General features: G+C 54.4%; 9 protein-coding genes across 9 annotated transcripts; 5 read left to right on the top strand and 4 right to left on the bottom strand.

Annotated features, from left to right (window-relative positions):
* Positions 1–131: 131 nt before the first annotated feature.
* Positions 132–1,356, bottom strand: DSM5745_08867 (uncharacterized protein; the record flags this gene model as incomplete). Its single annotated transcript, XM_026750883.1, has 3 exons — positions 132–620; positions 674–1,200; positions 1,260–1,356. The coding sequence occupies 3 exons, from the start codon at positions 1,354–1,356 to the stop codon at positions 132–134; spliced, it is 1,113 nt and encodes a 370-aa protein (XP_026600896.1).
* Positions 1,357–2,075: 719 nt separating this feature from the next.
* DSM5745_08866 (Tetratricopeptide repeat) lies at positions 2,076–2,753 on the top strand (the record flags this gene model as incomplete). Its single annotated transcript, XM_026750882.1, has 1 exon — positions 2,076–2,753. The coding sequence occupies one exon, from the start codon at positions 2,076–2,078 to the stop codon at positions 2,751–2,753; it is 678 nt and encodes a 225-aa protein (XP_026600895.1).
* A 1,363-nt stretch (positions 2,754–4,116) lies between these two features.
* Positions 4,117–5,196, bottom strand: DSM5745_08865 (oxidase ustYa family protein; the record flags this gene model as incomplete). Its single annotated transcript, XM_026750881.1, has 1 exon — positions 4,117–5,196. The coding sequence occupies one exon, from the start codon at positions 5,194–5,196 to the stop codon at positions 4,117–4,119; it is 1,080 nt and encodes a 359-aa protein (XP_026600894.1).
* A 2,594-nt stretch (positions 5,197–7,790) lies between these two features.
* Positions 7,791–8,563, top strand: DSM5745_08864 (uncharacterized protein; the record flags this gene model as incomplete). Its single annotated transcript, XM_026750880.1, has 2 exons — positions 7,791–8,279; positions 8,348–8,563. 2 exons carry the CDS (start codon positions 7,791–7,793, stop codon positions 8,561–8,563), a joined length of 705 nt encoding a protein of 234 aa, XP_026600893.1.
* A 184-nt stretch (positions 8,564–8,747) lies between these two features.
* Positions 8,748–9,864, bottom strand: DSM5745_08863 (oxidase ustYa family protein; the record flags this gene model as incomplete). The annotated part of the gene is made up of 4 exons (XM_026750879.1): positions 8,748–9,085; positions 9,153–9,383; positions 9,455–9,580; positions 9,642–9,864. The coding sequence occupies 4 exons, from the start codon at positions 9,862–9,864 to the stop codon at positions 8,748–8,750; spliced, it is 918 nt and encodes a 305-aa protein (XP_026600892.1).
* Positions 9,865–10,189: 325 nt separating this feature from the next.
* Positions 10,190–10,646, top strand: DSM5745_08862 (uncharacterized protein; the record flags this gene model as incomplete). The annotated part of the gene is made up of 2 exons (XM_026750878.1): positions 10,190–10,247; positions 10,303–10,646. The coding sequence occupies 2 exons, from the start codon at positions 10,190–10,192 to the stop codon at positions 10,644–10,646; spliced, it is 402 nt and encodes a 133-aa protein (XP_026600891.1).
* Positions 10,647–10,853: 207 nt separating this feature from the next.
* Positions 10,854–11,957, top strand: DSM5745_08861 (glutaminyl-peptide cyclotransferase family protein; the record flags this gene model as incomplete). Its single annotated transcript, XM_026750877.1, has 1 exon — positions 10,854–11,957. One exon carries the CDS (start codon positions 10,854–10,856, stop codon positions 11,955–11,957), a length of 1,104 nt encoding a protein of 367 aa, XP_026600890.1.
* Positions 11,958–13,311: 1,354 nt separating this feature from the next.
* Positions 13,312–13,917, top strand: DSM5745_08860 (uncharacterized protein; the record flags this gene model as incomplete). The annotated part of the gene is made up of 4 exons (XM_026750876.1): positions 13,312–13,389; positions 13,472–13,560; positions 13,632–13,715; positions 13,800–13,917. The coding sequence occupies 4 exons, from the start codon at positions 13,312–13,314 to the stop codon at positions 13,915–13,917; spliced, it is 369 nt and encodes a 122-aa protein (XP_026600889.1).
* Positions 13,918–15,486: 1,569 nt separating this feature from the next.
* On the bottom strand, positions 15,487–17,489 carry DSM5745_08859 (uncharacterized protein; the record flags this gene model as incomplete). Its single annotated transcript, XM_026750875.1, has 6 exons — positions 15,487–15,591; positions 15,873–16,186; positions 16,229–16,287; positions 16,395–16,512; positions 16,562–16,775; positions 17,016–17,489. The coding sequence occupies 6 exons, from the start codon at positions 17,487–17,489 to the stop codon at positions 15,487–15,489; spliced, it is 1,284 nt and encodes a 427-aa protein (XP_026600888.1).
* Positions 17,490–18,133: the final 644 nt, after the last annotated feature.

The raw sequence follows: 18,133 nt of genomic DNA, 5'->3' as shown, positions 1-18,133 counted from the left end.
ATTCTACAAAAATTTATCTCCGATACCGTAGCCACATGGCTAGACGTGGGAACGCAACCCTCGTATCGGCAAATTAACAGTCTAAAATCAACTGACCACGCCAATATGCACAACATTACCAGTATCACCAATTAACACAAACCCAACTGCGGCTGCGACAACGCCCGACCCCGAATCCGGACCCGAGCATTCAGATCCGCCCCCTCACAAACAAGCATCCGCACCACCGCCTCATGCCCATTCTGCGCAGCCACATGCAGCGGGTTGAGCCCGAACTCATCAGTACACTCAGTGTCGGCCCCTTGCTCTAGCAGCGCACAGACCGAACTAACGTGGCCTTTCAGGGCTGCGTAGTGCAAGGCTGTGCGACCGAGGCTATCGGTGGCATCAATTTCCGCACCGTACTTGAGCAGGAAGCGGAGGACGTTGGCGTAGCCTTTCTCGGCGCAGATGTGGAGCGTCATCTTCCCTTCGCACGTCTCGGGGGACTGGGGATCGCTGAAAGACATTGAGGTGTCGGGGGGAGTGAAGAGGTGGGCAGAGAGGCGCCGAGGGGAGGTGGATTGGCGCCGCTCTTGATCTCCATGGTCGTGCTCGGACGGTTGTCGGCGTTTCCTGCTCTGCGACGGTGAGACGAGGTACTTGCCCAGACATTCTTGGCAGGGCCTCTTACTGCTAACGATCGCAGGTCGGGCGACGCAAGGGTCTTCTCCATGGGCTCAGATGGGGGATGCTTCGGAAAAGAACCCGCACTGTGCGGGGCTGAGTGTAGGGAGACGGCTGTCCTGTCATTACTGGCAAAGGTCGATTGATAGACCTCGGACCCGTCCACTTGCGGCCGATCACCCGGTCGATCTATCCACAGTTCTTCTGGCGAGCAAAAGAGCGGAAAGGAAACAGGAGATATGGGGCCACCGGGGCCGGTATACTTTGCATTCTCGGAATAAGTTTCAAGGTTCGGAAGCGGTGGTATTGGTGGATATGCGGTAGGCTCGTCTGATCTGGGTTGACCTGTGCTTTGCGCGGTCTCTCGTGGGGGCGGGGCTGCTCGTACTTCTTGAAGGGCGTCATCGGGAAGGAAGGGCGACTGATGGGCTACGTCAGTCGTAGTCCCTGAGTTTGTAGGTATCTGAACGATGTCTGTGGTTTGCGTCTGTTGGGCCTGTTGCTGCTGCTTTGCCTTGAGACACTGTCGACGGCCTGTCGTGGCCGGTTAGCTTCTTGTGCGCGTTCATTGATCGAAGGAATTCGACACTGACGAAAGTTTCTCTGCGCCAGACGATTCTGTAGCTTCCGCCGTTCTCTAGCATCGGATGCTTGCTTGACCAGGTTGGCTTCGTCTTCCTGAATCTCCATCGATAAATGTGAGTGGTGAATGCCATACGAAGCTCTCACGGAAGCTGACGCTTATATGTACTGTCAGCCATCATCCTACCACCTGCAGGGCCTTGTGATAAGTGATGGGTGTTGTGATGTGATAGGTGAAGCCTGATGGGATTTGAATTGCCGATCGACGACTTCTCCAACCTGTCTGGGGCGCTGGAATGGACGATCGGCAGCTTATGCGGGGGATGGAACACATTAGCGGCAGTGGCGGTAATCAAGATTTGAGAGGTGAACAGGCGTTCGCCAGTAGCAAATAAGCTGCCTCCGCAGAGCGGGAGTTGATGAGGAAAAAGAGGGGAAGGATTGCGATGGTTGCGATGGTTGCGATGGTTGCAGCTGGAGCCTGAAGGCAGGACGAAGAGAGACAGGTGCTAGGCCTTATAGGGAACTGTAAGCTGGCTGGGGCCAACCGTGGCTGCTCCTCGCACCCCTGATCCAAACTGAACTATCGACGAATGATGTCCCTGTATTGTCTGTTCAACGTTCAAGGGAGTCCTTTGGTTGGACAGTGCAGTGCGGGTGGCGAAGAACCTTAGTTGGGTGACAACAAACACCCCTCTGCCATCTTGCTCTTCTTCACTTTTCTTTTCTCCTCCATCACCTTGCTCAGCTTGCCCATCAGCGAAACCCCTCCTATTCACTCGATCCAGTCAATCCTCGTTCCTCCATCAAAGAGCAACTCTATCAGGATGTCTTCTCAAGCAATCCCCGGCGAAATTACACCCCCAAGCGGTCCCTTCTGGGCCTCTCTCGACCCAACCGTCGCCAGCACCGTCGCTGCAGTCCTCACCCCGCAAGAACTCGACAACCTGAAGCTTGACCCCTCCGCCTCCAACAGCACCAAGCTCAACGCTCTCGAAACCGCTCTCGCCGCCAAGCTCTCCAACGCCGAAACCAGCAGCAAGCCCTCCACTCTACACAGCACGGATTACAACACCTGGAAGGCGCTCAAGAGCAGCCTGTTCCACGTGCACAAGGGTCTCGGCAACATCGACGAACAAGAGAAGATCCTCCTTGAGCTGGTCAACAATCCCGGCCCGGGCCCTCTTGGCCGAGACCTTGCGGCCCTTCACAATCTGTCGGCGCTCTACGAGGAAACGGGGCAGTACAAAGAAGCTGAATCGAATGCGCGTAAAGCGTTAACGGATATCCAGGCTCATTCGCGTCTGGGAAAGGATACCCCTCAGGCGTTGGGAAGCTTGAGGGTTCTGATCAAGGCGTTGTGGAAGCAGGGGAAGGTCGTCGAGGCTAAAGAGTATGTTGGCCAGGCCCAGGCTAGCATCAGCAATCTGGCTGGGACTCCGTTTGCGAAGTTCCAACAGGAGGAAACGGATGCGCTGGGGAAGATCGTTGCCGAGTTGAACTGATGGCAACGCACTGACGATTCACGGCACTTGACGACTCGCTTTTTCGGGATTTCAACTGACAATTCAAATTACTTATGGCGAATGAAACTTATCCGCTCTTCTAACGTTCCCGAGACCTTTAGCATCGGTGATCAACCCCGGACTAAGCTACCTATATAACCCCATTCTCCCCCCTCCACCTCTCAATCCCCTCCCAACTCCTACAGTGATGCTCCACCCCCCACCCCTGCAACGGACTCTTTCCCAGCTGTGGACGCTGGTCCGGCGGCTCCAGGGTAACATCGCCAGCGCACATAACAGCCTGCCTCAGGTAATCCAGACAATGCTCGATGTGGTTATGCTCGAATCCAGCGCGAGAGCCACCAGAGCCCAGCTTTGTTCGCGGTTGATGGACGTCCACCTGCCGGCCCCCCGCGTCACCGCGGCCAGTCCCAACAATAACCGGCAACAGCGCCACATGCAACGCCTTCAAGCAGTGCAGCTGGTGGTAGACGGAAACCATATAAGCATTTGTTGCGCCCGGAACGACGTTCTCATTGGGCGGGAGGTTGTAGATACCCGGGGAGGAGAGCGTGATGAATCCATAGCTTGCTGGACCGAGAAAAGCAATCAGAAAGGCCCTCTGGAGCGGACGAGAAGGGAGGAGAGAAAGCTGGAGGGAGCCTACGCAGTCCATAATTGGCCCAGGCCTCGTGGACTTGGGTTTCTGTCGTGAGGTTCTCGAATGAGGGCGTTTCGTCGAAGGTCCGGTGGGTCATTGGAACTTATCGCACGCGATTAGTCTCCCTCGGTCTATTTCTTCGTACTAATGGGTTGGTATCTGTTGAGCGTCGAAGAACTCACATTGCGGAACAGGGGATAACAGCCTTGAATTCTCGCCATCGCCCTCGTCCCCGGCATCCGCATCTCTACCCTCCACAAACGCGACGACCAAGATCGACAGAATGATAGAGATTACGACGAGCGTGATGACGAGGACTGGGGTCCAGAGCTTTTGCTTTAGGTCCTGTAAGGATAAAGCTGGAGCCCGTTTGCTCTCGCTTTGGTCGGGATACAGAGGGAGGTAGTCTGATGTCTTGGTGGGTTTGGGTCGTTGGGAGCTAGGTGTGAAGGACATTGCGGGCTGGGGTGCCTCCAGACAGTCCTCAAGATCCAGTGATGATGCTATTCAGACGAGCATACCTAGACCTGTCTATCGAGCTGCTTATGGTATACCGGTATTGTGGGGGTCCGCGATGCAATGTCAGCATGTAAGCATGCATACAGGGATCTCCCAACCTCGGCTCGATTGGGTAGGTACGCCAGCTAACCTTGGAGACAGTTTCTGAATGTCAGGTTTAGTCAATCTACCCAAATCCAGCCATCAAGCATACTCTCCATCCTCCACATCATCCCCAAGCGCCCCAAACCTCTCGGGATCAACCACCTTCTTAAAGAAACTACTCATCCGATGCACCCGATCCCCCGGCGCAGCCCTCGTCTCCACAAACGCCCTCTCATCCACCCCCTCCCTCATCTGATACTCCAAGATAGCCCCGAAATCCACACAGCGGTGCTCGATCCCGAAATCCGGCCACGGATGGCCCACGCCATCTGTCCACAGATGCGTGTACACGTCCGTGTTCGCATGGCACAGGATGTTCTGCAGGAGCATGTAGACGCAGTGGCTGAGGTGGTACGCGTGCAGCGTGTCGTTGCGCGCCTCCGCCGGGCTGGCATATTTATGCCCGTAGTAGTACTCGAAGTAGCTTTCCTGGCGCAGGGCGTTCAGGCAGTGAAGCTGGTGCAGGACGTCGAGGCGGCCGGCGTAGATGTCGTCGCCGAGCCCGAAGACGGCGTGGGGCAGTTTCACGGCGGCTGAGGGGTCTTTGCCGATGGCGAGGACGTCCTCGCGTGTTAGGGGGATCGGTCGGGTGTCGGAGATGAGGTGCCAGGCGTGGTCGACCTCGGGGCTGGGTTCTTGACGGAAGATGTTGGGGTTGGGGCCGGGGAAGAGCGTGCCGTCGACTCGGTTGGTGCGGAATTGCGGGGGTTGCGAGGAGAGGACTGGGGCTGTTGGATGGGCGTTAGACTCTCCCCTCCGGTCTTGTTCTGTATAGGATGTGGGGATGGACTTGCAGGGCATTGAAATCTGCTCTCGGAGTGAGAGGCCGTCTGTGCTGTTTAGGGAGCTCCAGAATAGGACCCCCGATATACAGAGCAGGACGATGTTCAGTCCTAGCAGCCGCGTTGGTCGGTCGTCAGGCTCGGCAAGCCGCTGGTAGATACGGCTCATGGTTTGCCGGAACTGAGTTGGGGGTCGCCTGAGTCCACGTGTGGCCTCTGCCATTGAGTCCTTTGGCTCGACATCTTGCTCATTGACATTGAGGCTTTCGTATGCTGCCGTTTGGGTTCTGGGTGTGGTGAGGCGGGAGAGGAAGGCTTTCACTCTGAGAATTGTCATGGTTGTAGGTTTTGCTGCGAGTATCAAGCTGATTGACAATAACCCTTAATCTCTCCCATGCACCGGGTCAGTGCCATGGGTGGTGCTTTGCAGGGGAGTTGCTACAGTCTGGATGGCAGTAAGCGTGTGTGCTGCTGACGGCAGTGGACTTGTAAGCAGTAAGCAACTCTCCGCAGGCGTAAGATGAGAAAAAGCAAATATCCAAATGCAGGGTCTGGCCAAGTCAATATGATATGTCCTATCATAAGTTCGACCAAGTTCACAAGTATCATGGACATGTACAGCCCCAAACATGGCAGTCCGCCGCTTGGCTAGTATGCTATGTAGCAGTACAAGTAAATCACTCCAGGTCTTCGGGCTCACACTCCAAGTCACAGACCATGTTCTCCCTTACATACTGCACCAACCGCTCATTCCGCCTACACAGCTTGGGCGGATCAACAGGCCTCCAGACCCCCAAGTTACTGCCGTCCCTGGCGAACAAAACAGGCGTCGCATCCGCCTTGCATTCAATCATGGTCTTGAGAACAAGGAAGCAGTGGTCTTTGTGCATGTGGAAGCGCGTGGAACTGACATTTGTGAAGGGGCTGTAGTCGAAGGCGTCGCGGTAGAGCCATTGCCGGATCAGCCAGATGCAGTGGACTTGATGCTGCCCTAGCCTGACGGTCAGTCGCGGATTCAAGACATTCGATAGGTTGAGAGAGATGGTGGACAGGGGGATGCACATTCTGTAAGCGTGATGAGGTCCCCGTCATGAACCCACCAGTCGTCATCGGCGGATTTGTTCAAGAGAGAGATCTTGTCGAAGGGATAGGTGACGAAGCCGTCTGGTAGAGGTCAGCAACCGGGGACGATGTCTTGGAATGGAGTTGGCCTACGATCGTATTGCTCTGGCCACCGCGACTCCCTCTCCCAGGTCGGAGGGCCCGCGTAGTCAGGATTGAGGTTGACCGAGTCGTATTGTGTCCATTCATATGATACTGCCTCTATCATGGGGGCTGCCAGCGTTTCCAAGGTTGCTCAGCTCGCCCCTCAGCCCAGTCAGACTCGGAGGAAGTGAACTTGGACTTACCCCATGAAGAGAAGCGCGTTGTACAAGCCCGCTCAATGGGCAGATACTCTTTAACCAATATGTTGAGGAGCAGTGAGAGTGCAAACACAACGGCACTGGTGAAGAACAGGGCTGTTGGCAGCACATTCCGCGGCTCATTGTGGGTTTCCTGCCATTTGACGGGGACGGACTGGCCATGCTCGATCTGCTTGTATTTCCCCTTTCTATCCACAAGGGGGCGCAAATATTGCTTCACGAGATTCAGGAACTCCATAATACGTGAGGGTCGTCAATATTGATCTCAAAAGGCAGGAATATCAGTACTACCCTGGTTAGGAGGGTAGGGCGGATGTCAGCATGCATGAGCGGCAGTCATCAAGGTACCTAGGTAAGCAGGGAAACACTCGCATGCTACATCCAAGGCGTACCTGGAATCAAGCCCAACTTTCTTCCAGACTCGCTATGCGTGATAACCTCCAATTCTATGCCTCGCTAGGCCTATCAGTCTCTTTCCTGTTCGCCTCGTCAGCGCTGCTCTTCGACGCAATAACATTCAAGCCAAATGACGCGCAATGCGATGCCCAAATGGCCCCTTGGACACCGGCCAAAGAGGCCATCGAATACGAGTGGACGATGTTCCCACCAATCCATTTCCTAGCGCACTCAGTGTATTTCGACTCGCCTCTGCCTGAGCGGGAGGCGGCTTGGAGGGAGCTTCTTCCGCGTATGCCCTACCCTCCTCTCGTCTATACCCATCCATTACTAAAACAAACCAAATAAAGGCCACCCCATCTCAATCCCAACCTCCCATCTCCCCGACCTGAATCTAACCAACGACGCGGGACTCGAGTACATCTCCTCCCCCAATAACCCCTCGTCCATCCTCGCACTGCCCGAAGTCTTCGTGCAACTCCACTGCCTCAATCTCCTGCGACTGCACGGGCAGCGCGACGAAGCACCGACCTACAATCGCCCCTCATTCCAGGGGTCAGAGGAGCAAGCATGGCAGCGTCTCGAGCAGTGCCTCGATCGACTGCGGACGACCTTTCTATGCTGGTCGGACACTGCGCCGATTCTGATGTATTTTGAGGACGGGGATCACGAAGCGCACCGGGCGAAGAAGTACGATTTCGGCACGAAGCATCGGTGTCGGGATTTCAGGGCTGTTTGGGACTGGACGGTTGGGAATGGGGTGAGGGGCGTGGACATGGTCGATGCCTGGTGGGGGGAGGCTTCTTGATTGACTGTCTTGACCTCATCTGTACCCATTTGTAGCTAGGGTTACTCTGTGCATACACCTCTTGATGTAGAATACTATATTACACCTGGGCAGTCGAGTAGATATCCATACCTAGCTCATCCAAGGGAAATTTCCGAGCATGAACCCAATCAATCAAGCACCAACCCAGCGCTGACAGGCCCGATGCATGCTCACTGTCAGCAGAAAAGCTTAGGGCACGCCTATCAAAGCACCACCGCACCTCGAAATCAAAGCACCCCGATTGAGCTATAGGGTAGACAAAAACCACCACCCGACGACGCAATGGGCATCCTACCTCTCCTCAAGCTCCCCCTCTTGACTCTCTCCTTAACCCTCCTCGCCTTCTTCCTCCTGACCTATCACCAATACCCCCGGATCCAAAGCACCCTATGCCAAAGCCAAACCACGCCAAACACCCGCAAATCCCCCCTGGACCCCGAGGCGAATCTCAAAACATTCTTTCCGGCCGCCCCCTCCCCAAACGACAACCTGCTCTCGGACGCCCGCCTCACCGCAAACGGCGGCTTTTTCATGGCCCAGGCCCAGGCCCAGGACAGCACCAAGCCCAACGCAAAAGCACACGGCTACGGCGTCTCGATGCTGCACCAATCCCACTGCATCGACATGCTGCGCGCCGCGCTGTTCACCCCACAAACACAAAACGGACACGAACACCACGCCGCGCATCTTCAACCCAGACGCGACGGCCTCCGCGAGCTCGACGTCCTTGACGCAGAGCACCTGGGCCATTGTCTGGATTACATCGCGCAGGTGAGCGCTGCGTGTCCTGCTTATGACTTTACCTGATAGTACCCGGATATACTGATAAGGCTGCGCAGGGCATCGTGTGCTGCGCGGACGACACGCTCGAGCCGCGGGTCCTGGACCCCGAGAGGAAGGTCGCTGTTATCAATGGGATGGGCGTGAGGCATCGGTGTCGGGATGCACGCGGGGTCCTGGAGGCTGTGGGTCGGTCGCAGAGGGAGCCGGTGCGGTTGGCGAGGGAGATTGTGGGCGGGGAGACGGTGAGGGGGGTGCTGGGGTTGGAGGGCTGAGCTGGCTACCTGATGCCGATCATGATATGGCATCATAAGTCATTGGTGTCTACCAGGTAGTAGTGCACTCTTGCCAGGGTAGCAGCAATGACTCCATAAATAGGGTACCATTCAAGCAGACATCTATCAAGTACCCCTAGGCCATCAGAGAGGTGGACACTGCAGTAAATGTAGATAACAACACCTAATGTCTAATCCCATCTCCCTCATGCTCCCTCCAGTATTCAAAGAACAGATTCCCCGGGAAAAGGTTGTAAAGAAACTGTATATCCTCCTCTGGATCCTGCGAGAACCCGGCCGTGTCGATAATCCGCTGCGCCGCCTCAGCCTCCAGCTCGACCTCCCAAACCCCCGCGAAGCGCTCCCGCGCCCACTCCTGGATCCTGGTGAAATTGCGGCACGTATGCGTTGTCGCGAGGCGCGGGAATATCCCCTTGCTGGCGGGGACGTTGACGTGGAAGGGGATCGGGGAGATGTCCGCGTGGCACATGAGCGATTGGCGGAGGGAGTCGATGCAGTGGTCTACCATCAGCAAATGACACGGTGTTAGCTGCAAGTACTTGAAGTTGAAAGGGTGGAGGGGGCGTACCCCAGTGCCGAAACATGTCCGTGTCGCGGTTGATCGTCCCATTGGGGAACTTCAGGCTCTCGAGCGAGTCCTCCGCGTACCGCTCCGGGTAGAGGATCTTGCGCAGGTCGTTGAGGCAGTGCAGCTCGTGCCAGACGTCCAGCAGCACGAGGTACCGCTTTGTTCCGGGGATGGGGAGCGTGGGCGTGTGCAGCTGGCGGGCTTCGTCTTCGGTGATGGTGGAGATTCCGACTGCGTTGATCGTTAGTTAAGCCTAGCATAACGAGGGGAGTTGGAGCCTCTGAGGTGGAAGGGGTAAGTACAGTTATACAGGTCCGACCACAGCCTGTCCGTCTCGTCCGTGGGGAAGCCCATGTATTCCGTCTGGTTGAAGAGGGCGGCGCGGAAATGCTGCTTGGGGATGTACTCGACGGCGCTGGCTGCGGGGGCTTTGGGATGTCAGCTTTCTCACTGCTCGGACGTGAGGACATCAGAATGGAGGGATGGTACAATAAACCTGCAGCGATGGATCCTTGGGCTTCCTCCACAGATCCCTCGCCATGACGGCGATTGTGAAGAGCAAGAAGCCGATGACCATGTATAGAGTCAGGACATGCGAGAACAGGAATCGCTTCCTCTTTGGCGGGACTTGACTGCTTCCAGACTCCAGAAGGTTCTGCTTCTCGATCTCGATCGACGGGCGAGGCGAGTATTCGGAAGTAGGAGGCGACATTGTGTCGGCTCTGGGTTGATACTCAATTGTTGAAGAGCAAGAAAAGACGATAAGATGCAGCCCAGGTGAATGTCCCGTGGGTTTCTGGCAATACTTCGTTTGTTGGGGATAGGGTATGGTCCTGGGCTGGTCGGTCGGGTTAGGGCTGCTGACATTGCATGCTGACAACCCCAAGTAAGCATCTTACGCAGGCTGGATTGATTACCATGGCCTCGATCTATAAAATCGGAAATCGAGCATACCTACAGTGGATCTCCAACCTGCCCAACAGAAACCTGGCCACCGCAATCCATCGCATCCCCTGCCAATCAACACCATCACCATCATGAAGATTGCCATCGCCCTTGGAATCCTCGCTGCACTGGCAGCTGCAGCTCCCACGCGTAAGCTTTGATCCCGTTCCAATCAACTACCGGGGCAATACGTTGACCTTAGCAGCTCACGGCGTCCACCCGCGCTCCGAAGAGGGCACAACCGTCGACGACATCTCGCAGCAGCTCTACGGCGCTTGGGGTGGGATTAAGAAGCGCGCTGAAGCCGATGCGGAGGGCACGACTGTGGATGACATTTCCCAGCAGTTGTACGGCGCTTGGGGGAGTATTAGGAAGCGCGCTGAAGAGGCCGCCGAGGGAACCACTGTGGACGACATTTCGCAGCAGCTCTATGGTGCTTGGGGCGGAATCAAGAAGCGCGAGCAAGGTGGTGCAGAGGGGACCACCGTCGACGACATCTCGCAGCAGCTGTATGGAGCCTGGGGCGGCATCAAGAAGCGTGAGGAATAGGTTGCTGTACTTCACAGGCACGGTACCTGGAATGGTTGATGTCAACTATCCATGATGAATGTTAGTTCTGCTTACTTGCTCTGGTGCCATAGTAGATCAGACGAGACGTAAGCAGTCAGCACCGGTATATAGACCCAGCCCAGCTGGCACACTGCCTGCATCATCCCGACCTCATCGTAACAATTGGCAGCGGTGTGTATGCTCAGAATGCCAGCCCTAACTCTGATTGCGGCCGTGTGCTTCCTCCTCTCGGACACGCACGCCTACACTCCCCTTTCAACCAACACCCTCTCCTCTCTCCCCCGTCCAGAGTTCGCCTTCAACATCCACACCGGCGCCATCCTCGCCCCCCTCCTCCACCCCCGCATCCCAGGAACCCCCGGCTCCAGAGCAGCAAGGCAGCACATCACCTCCTTCTTCGCCACAAACCTCCCAACCTGGACAATCGAATACCAGACCTCCACCTCCAAGATCCCAGTCACGGAATCCCCCAGAACCACATTCGCCAACATCATCGTCTCCCGCGATCCCCCCGGCCTCGAGACCCACAACGTCAGCAGACTCACCCTCGCCGCACACTACGACAGCCTCTCCACCCCAGACCTGGAAGGCTTCATCGGCGCAATCGACAGTGCCGCCCCGTGCGCAATCCTAATGCACCTAGCGCAGAGCATCGATCCCGCCCTAACCCGTAAATGGGCCTCGACCCCCGGCCGCACCAACCCCACGGACCAGGAGCCCGTCGGGATCCAACTTCTCTTCCTAGACGGCGAGGAAACCTTCGCAACCACGCTGCTCGCCAACGACGGGCTTTACGGCTCGCGCGCCCTCGCAGCGCAGTGGGCCGTGACTGCGTATCCCGACACCGCGGCATACGAGTCCCGTCTCGACGCCATTGCCCTCTTCGTCCTCCTCGACCTCCTCGGGTCCAGGGACCCGACCATCCCGTCCTTCTACCCAGTCACGCACGCCGACTACCAGCGCCTAGCGGACCTTGAACGGCGGCTGCGAGAGCTGGACTTGCTGGAATCAGGTACGGGCGGAGACCCCCACCACTGGTTTGTCGACGCAGATCTGGCTGCGATGGATGTATCCCGCGCAGTCGTGCAGGACGACCAGGTCCCCTTTGCAGCATTGGGTGTGCGAGTCCTGCACGTTATCGACGTTGAGCCGGAGACTGGGGGTTTCCCCGCTGTCTGGCATACGATGGACGATGACGGGGCGCATTTGGATCTGGCGACGGTCGGGGACTGGGGGGTGCTGGTTACTGCGTTTGTGGCGGAGTGGTTGGGGCTGGAGGAGTTTATATAACTCAAGCTTGGATATCGCGGTATCCTGCATGTGTGCTTGTGCTTGACCTCTGTAGGCTATCTTACCAGACCCAGGCCAACCCTGTTCTTCAACTCCAATCAAGCAAGCAGGGAATAGACTCATACACTGCATTTACCCCATCCACCCGGCCAAATATTGCCCTGGAACTCGAACCTCTCGGACATGGTCGCTATAGCATGGTATGGGTCTGATCAGGTGACCTCTGAGCCCTAAGTCAACGATCTTGGTCCTTTAGCACCTGCATGCATAGGCAACAATATTGATCTCATTGTAGGCTACAATAGCTAAAAGAAAAGGGAGCTTGCACATACCCTGAGGGCCTGTTGCTACTGTTCTGTTACTCTGTCGCAAAGGTTGGTCTGACATGCTTGCTTTTGGTGCATTGTCACCTTGCTCTCCCACCGTTAGCCAGCTTCGACTGTTAGCCAGCGAAGCAAGAGAAGCCAACAGAGAATTGTTTCTACGTAAGCATGCATTATGACAAGCTCGGTCTTGTCCGTCTCGGTATTAATCTGAACCATCCGAACCATCCGAACATCCGACCGATCCGATTAGCCTCGATCTCTGGGGTGGGTTGGCATGACGGGCGATCACTGTGCATACCACACGTCAGATTAAGTACTATAGGTAGGGACCGGAGCTGCATAAGCAAGATGCAAGGATTCTGATGGTAAAAGGTAAGAAGATGAAGGGTTACCCCTGCATACGGAGTATATTCAGCACTGGATTGTGATTATAAGAAGAGCTAACAGGTTCTTTGAAAAGCACCATCCAAGCCATCCGAACCATCCGATTAGCCTCGATCTCCGGGGTGGCTCGCGTGACGGGCAATCACCGTGCATATCACACGTCAGATCGAGTAGGATCGGAGCTGTATAAGATAATGCAAGGATTCTGATGGGAAAAAGTAAGAAGGTGACGGGTTAACCCTGCATACGGAGTATATTTAACACTGGATTGTGATTATAAGAGCTAACAGGCTCATTGAAAGACACGATCCGAACGATCCAACCGATCCGATTAGCCTCGATCTCTGGGGCCTGGGGCTGATGTGGCAGGCAACCACCGTGCATATCGCACGTCAGATCGGCTTGAGATCGGAGCTGGATAAGCAAGATGCAAGGATTCTGATGATAGAAAGTAAGAAGTTGAAGGGCTAAGCCCGCAGACGGAGTATCCCCAACCCCGGACGGTGATTATAAGAAGAGGTAAGACGTTCCTCGAAAGACACCATCCTCTCACATCTCTTCTACCGTACTTCCTCTATTATAGCCTACCACCTTGCACTTGCACTTGCCCTCGTCCCGTCAAGAACTATCCACTAGCCAGCAAAATGAAGCTCGCATTCAGGACCGCCGCTCTCCTCGCCGCCCTTTCCATCCCAGCTGTTCTCGCCCAGGGCACTGTCACAGTAGAAGTCCGACCCCAGTCCCCGCCCACTCAATCTTTCCTCAAACTTATCCATCTATAACTAACAATCACCCCATTACCAGTTCACGCTCACCACCGCAAACGGCGACAGCGAGATCTATCAGGTCACGGCCAAGTCCGGGCCCACTGAATGTTTGGACAGACCATTCGGGTACGTCGCCAGTCCCCGGTCTTCCCACGCCCCTTAAGACCTGGGCTGCACTGACAAGTGAAACGTATCAGGGCAACCACCGTCACAGACATAGTAGACATCGAGGTCGTCGGGCGGTCGGCCCCGGGCCTTGACATCCTTTGTCTTTTCTGGTCGTATGTCTTCCCTCTCCCCCGGCCGTGTCCTCTACCTCCCCGACGACGACTGAGCCTCGCGCAGCTCCAGCTGACATCTACCAGGGACGTGGGCTGCACGGGCTCAATCTACCGGCCTCCCTCCGGTCCGGATGACTTCAGCAGAACCTTTGTGGTGGGCAGCTGGGAGTGTTACGTTCGCCAGGGAACGTTGATCGAATAGATGGGTCCCTGCAGCACCTGTTATTGGATTGTGATGGTCAAGTACCATAGACACAGTCGTTGGAGATGACTGCTACGTCTACATAGTTATTATGAAAATGCGATGCAGTCGGGAGACTGGTTAGTTATCGATCGAGTCTGAGTAATTTGTTGTAGGCTCATGTCTACAGAGTAGCTGAATCAAAGGCATCCCATGGATGGAATGAACATTTGAAGCATGGATCGCATGCCATATCCGTCAATGCCGGTGCCATACGCAACCAACGCACCGCAGTGGCTCCACCGAGAGTCCGGATGCTCTGACTGGTTCGTCAAGCTATTGCTATTGCGCCCTTGCTGCGACAGCAGGAGCATGATGAAAGAATGTCCTGACGTTCCAATGGATGTCTGCGATCCCTGCCCTACTAGACAAGACAACATTCCGTATGGATAAGCCTTGACGATCAAATCTCTGCTTTGCATATCCTGTATAGCAGCTATCAAGTCTACCTTCTCCTCTTCTCATGAATCTTCTCATGCCTCTGCATATCCGACTGCCCCGACGAGTAGAACGACACAAAGCTTTCCAGAGTTTGCGCGATTGCGGCTATCCGTGTGATGGAAGTGTGCCCTGGGACCTTCACGTTCCCGTTCAGGAAAGCTTGCTTGCTTTCGACCAGTGTCTTGATTTGAAGAACCAGGAAGCTACGGCGTAGTCCTGGAATGCGAGATCACACCACAAGGCAGCATCTCGCAAGGTTCTCTCAGACATGTCGCTCTCGAATACGTCAAGCGTGAGGTAACATAGACAGCGGAGGGTAAGATCGCACTCTGTCGCAGCCAGGTTCTCGTTTTCTCGATAAACCTAGATCATGTTAGTATTAAACATAGCACATAAGATAAACATACAATTTAGCGGTGCTATGTACGAGCTCAATCCGATCCCCTCTCAGCACATGCACGAGAGATCCGCATACCTCTTAGGGTCGTCTGTAATTTCCACCACATCGAGTTCGGCGCTCTCCGATATCGTATCAATCGATGATGCCAGCTTGATTTCCGTCCACTTTAGTGCGCGCTTAGAGCATACTAGCCACCCGAGCAAGAGATATGTATATTCAAATTGCTCCTTGCCCAAGTCGAGCTTTAGTCTTTCCATGATTCGAGTATACCTACAGCTGTTAGAGGATTACCCAAATCAATAAGCCAAACGTGCGCTTCTCCAAGCTCTTTCGGCAGTCTAGTGTCACTGATCTCGGTTGGAATCGGCCTCCACTCAGCTGTTTCGCGAGATTGTTCATGACCAGCTGTGCGGCCAGAAACATGCCTGTAAATGTTAGTCTTTTTAATCACGTCTGGTACCACGTACCATCAACTTTGATGCAGATCCGGTCCAATACTTCGTTGAGAAAGGCATCGCTAAAGTCAAAATTCTCCAGCTCGCAGGAGCTGCGCTGGCAATATCGCTTGATATCTTCCTTGTTCTGCTCAGACACCAGGGCGAGTATAGCAGCGTCTGGAACTGCATTTTTTATTTCTGGCATCCACCTGCTGAAGAACAGGACTCGCAGCGTTTCCTGGGCGTATGTTTCTAATCAGGTTCTTCAAAGTCTCCGGCAGATCCTCTTTTTCTCTTCGCATTCATCGAGGCCGTCGATGACCATGTAGAGGCGCGGTATTCTCTCGCAGAATGTGTCTATGAGTGCATGAACCGTGGATATATCAGTCAATGTCGGAGTGCGTGAGGTCTTCATCTTTGCATGGCAGTATGGAACAAGTTCACTATGCTGGTATATCAGCTGCAGAAGAAGGCCGCGAAGTATGGCAAGCGCAGAAGTCTTGGTCTCGACTTTCTCGTTGCAGTAAAAGAAGCAAGTGATCCATGATGTGTCCTTGATACATTCTTTGATCAGAAGGTAAGCCAGGTATGTTTTGCCTAAAGATAAGCGTGGGACAATCATGGAGATGTCAGCTTACCAGTTCCTGGGCGCCCATGGATCCATAGTATAGAACTATAGGGCTGATCCAGATCCGGTGATAACCACTCTTTAACCCTGCCTTGCTCCAGGATTCAATTTCCACTATTTGGAAAAAGGTATCTGTCACGACATATTTTGTTCTGTTCGGTCTCGCTTTCTGCGCCTGCAATCCAGTCTCGGAGCTCCCCAAACTTGTTTCTCTGCCCTTTTTTCTCTTTTCCCTCAAGGTCAAGCACGAGTCTTTCCCAGATGGTCGCGAATTTGTTGCATGTCGCTGTCGTACTGCCCCGGGGATACGAACCGCGCTCGTGCCTTGTCCTCAATTAGAGTGGTATGAGAACGTATCCTACGTACTATGTTCTGGAAGGTCGGGCCAAAGTCTTTCCAGAGTGGCCTGAGCACTCTCTTGAGGGCTAGGAGAGTTAGTTGAAACTCAGACAGTAGCCATGCCTCTACCGGAGTATACTCGCATTGCGTGTTCGTTGAATTCCATGGCATCGGCAAGGAGTCTAGCAAGCACCCGTTGCAGCCCTTTGTTGTGCTGGAAAATCTCAGCTCGATCCCCAGACTGGGTAGCTCCACGCCGATTTCTTCGTAGGCCGACAAGAGCGTGTCGAAAATGTCAGTTTGGTTCTTGGCTATTTGAAATAATTAAGCAAGCGTAATTTCCAAACTTGAGTGTCATACCTGTAGCAAATGCTTTATTGGGCCCCAATTGAGATTTATAATTCCAGCCGTCCCTGGTATGATTTCTAGAACCTGGCCAAACTGGTTGACTTTTGTCACAAACTGTTCGATGCGCCGTGGGTTTCGCAGTAGTCTCGCTAGTCCTTGGTCCTCCTGAATTCTCATCATCTCTCTTTTCAGAGCATGAAAGTCCGTTGTGCGGAAGGTCTCTAGTCTGCCCGGCTCCAGTCGGCGCTCAAAACGCTTTGAAATCCGGTCGAAGATGTCGTTCGGCAGAGTGTCATCCAGAGTAGGGAATATATGGGGCTCCATTTTGCTAAGTGAGCTCAAGGTCCGTAAACTCCGCTCCGAAGGAACTATCCCGTTAGTCGACGACAACGTTAGAAAAGACGATGAACTTACGATCCGGCGTTCCCAATTGCGACCTGTCATGAGGTATGTACTACCCCAGTACTCTCTTTGCAACAGAGGCAGCTACTGCAGCTGCATATTCCTGCCATTTCTTGTTCTTGTGGCTGTCGGCGTCATCGCATACTCCTTTGATAATCAGGCGGTTGAACTTGCTCCACACTCCAGCGCCTTCCATCTCGAAAGCTATGACACGCTCTTTCTCTGCATGATGGTGCCGATGCCTAGCTGATTTTAAGACTGTATCACCGGTTGCTATAGACCCGAAATGGATGCGGTGGTCGGTTTCATCATTAAGACAAGAGCGTGGTATGAGAATACTCTCATCACAACCAAGTTCATCACAGGGTGTTTTAAGAGCGGCTTCACAAACCGATTCTGGGCTTCCACGCACGTTGCCTCCAGGGCGCACAAAATGATGTCGATGAATACAATCCGGTGGAAATAGCTTGTCGTGAATTGCAGCCGGTCGCCTTGTCCTGGTACCCTCATGCCGCAGTAAGACCTCAAGCTCCCGCATCGTTTTCTTATGCAGTTCGGTCAAGAGAATAGGCGTCTTCATGTGCTGCAGCAACCCAATAATCTCGTCATTCGGTCTCTGCGGCGCATCCCATATCGTATCCGTCTTTTTACCGAAATTAATCGTGATACTGACGGCAGTGGTCAAGCTCAACCAACACCTCGCTGATAATCACGTCGCCCAGGGTAATGTCCGCCCCTCAGACTTTTTGGGAATCGCGCCGCAGACTCCGACAAGGAGCACGAGGTTGAGAAAAGGAAGCTGGACTTGAGAGACTGCGCAGCGGCGGACGCTGCTACTTTTCCAATTCTGGGGAGAATCACGACGACGGTAGACTGTTGGCCACTGTTGCCAAAGACGCAGGAACTTTCGTCGCCGTCCGCGGCGGTAGTCGTAGTGAGCTTGATGCCAGATTTTGTCTATGGAGCACAGCACCGCGTTTTTTCGAGCGGGAGGGCGCAGATAATTGCGACTTCGAAGTCGTTGCGAGTCGATGGGCGATTGCGGGTGGGATTCGGAATGTGGCCATTCATGGCTGCACAATGCTAGGGATAAAGTATTGAGATTGGTATTTTCCAAAGAGAATGTTAAATGTGTGAGAGAGCTGTGCGCGACAGGGGAAGAGAGGAAAGAAAGCGACGAGG

This window comes from Aspergillus mulundensis (genome assembly GCF_003369625.1).
Source record: "Aspergillus mulundensis strain DSM 5745 chromosome Unknown scaffold_10, whole genome shotgun sequence".
NCBI lineage: Eukaryota > Fungi > Ascomycota > Eurotiomycetes > Eurotiales > Aspergillaceae > Aspergillus > Aspergillus mulundensis.
This window is presented reverse-complemented; position numbering and strand designations above follow the sequence as displayed.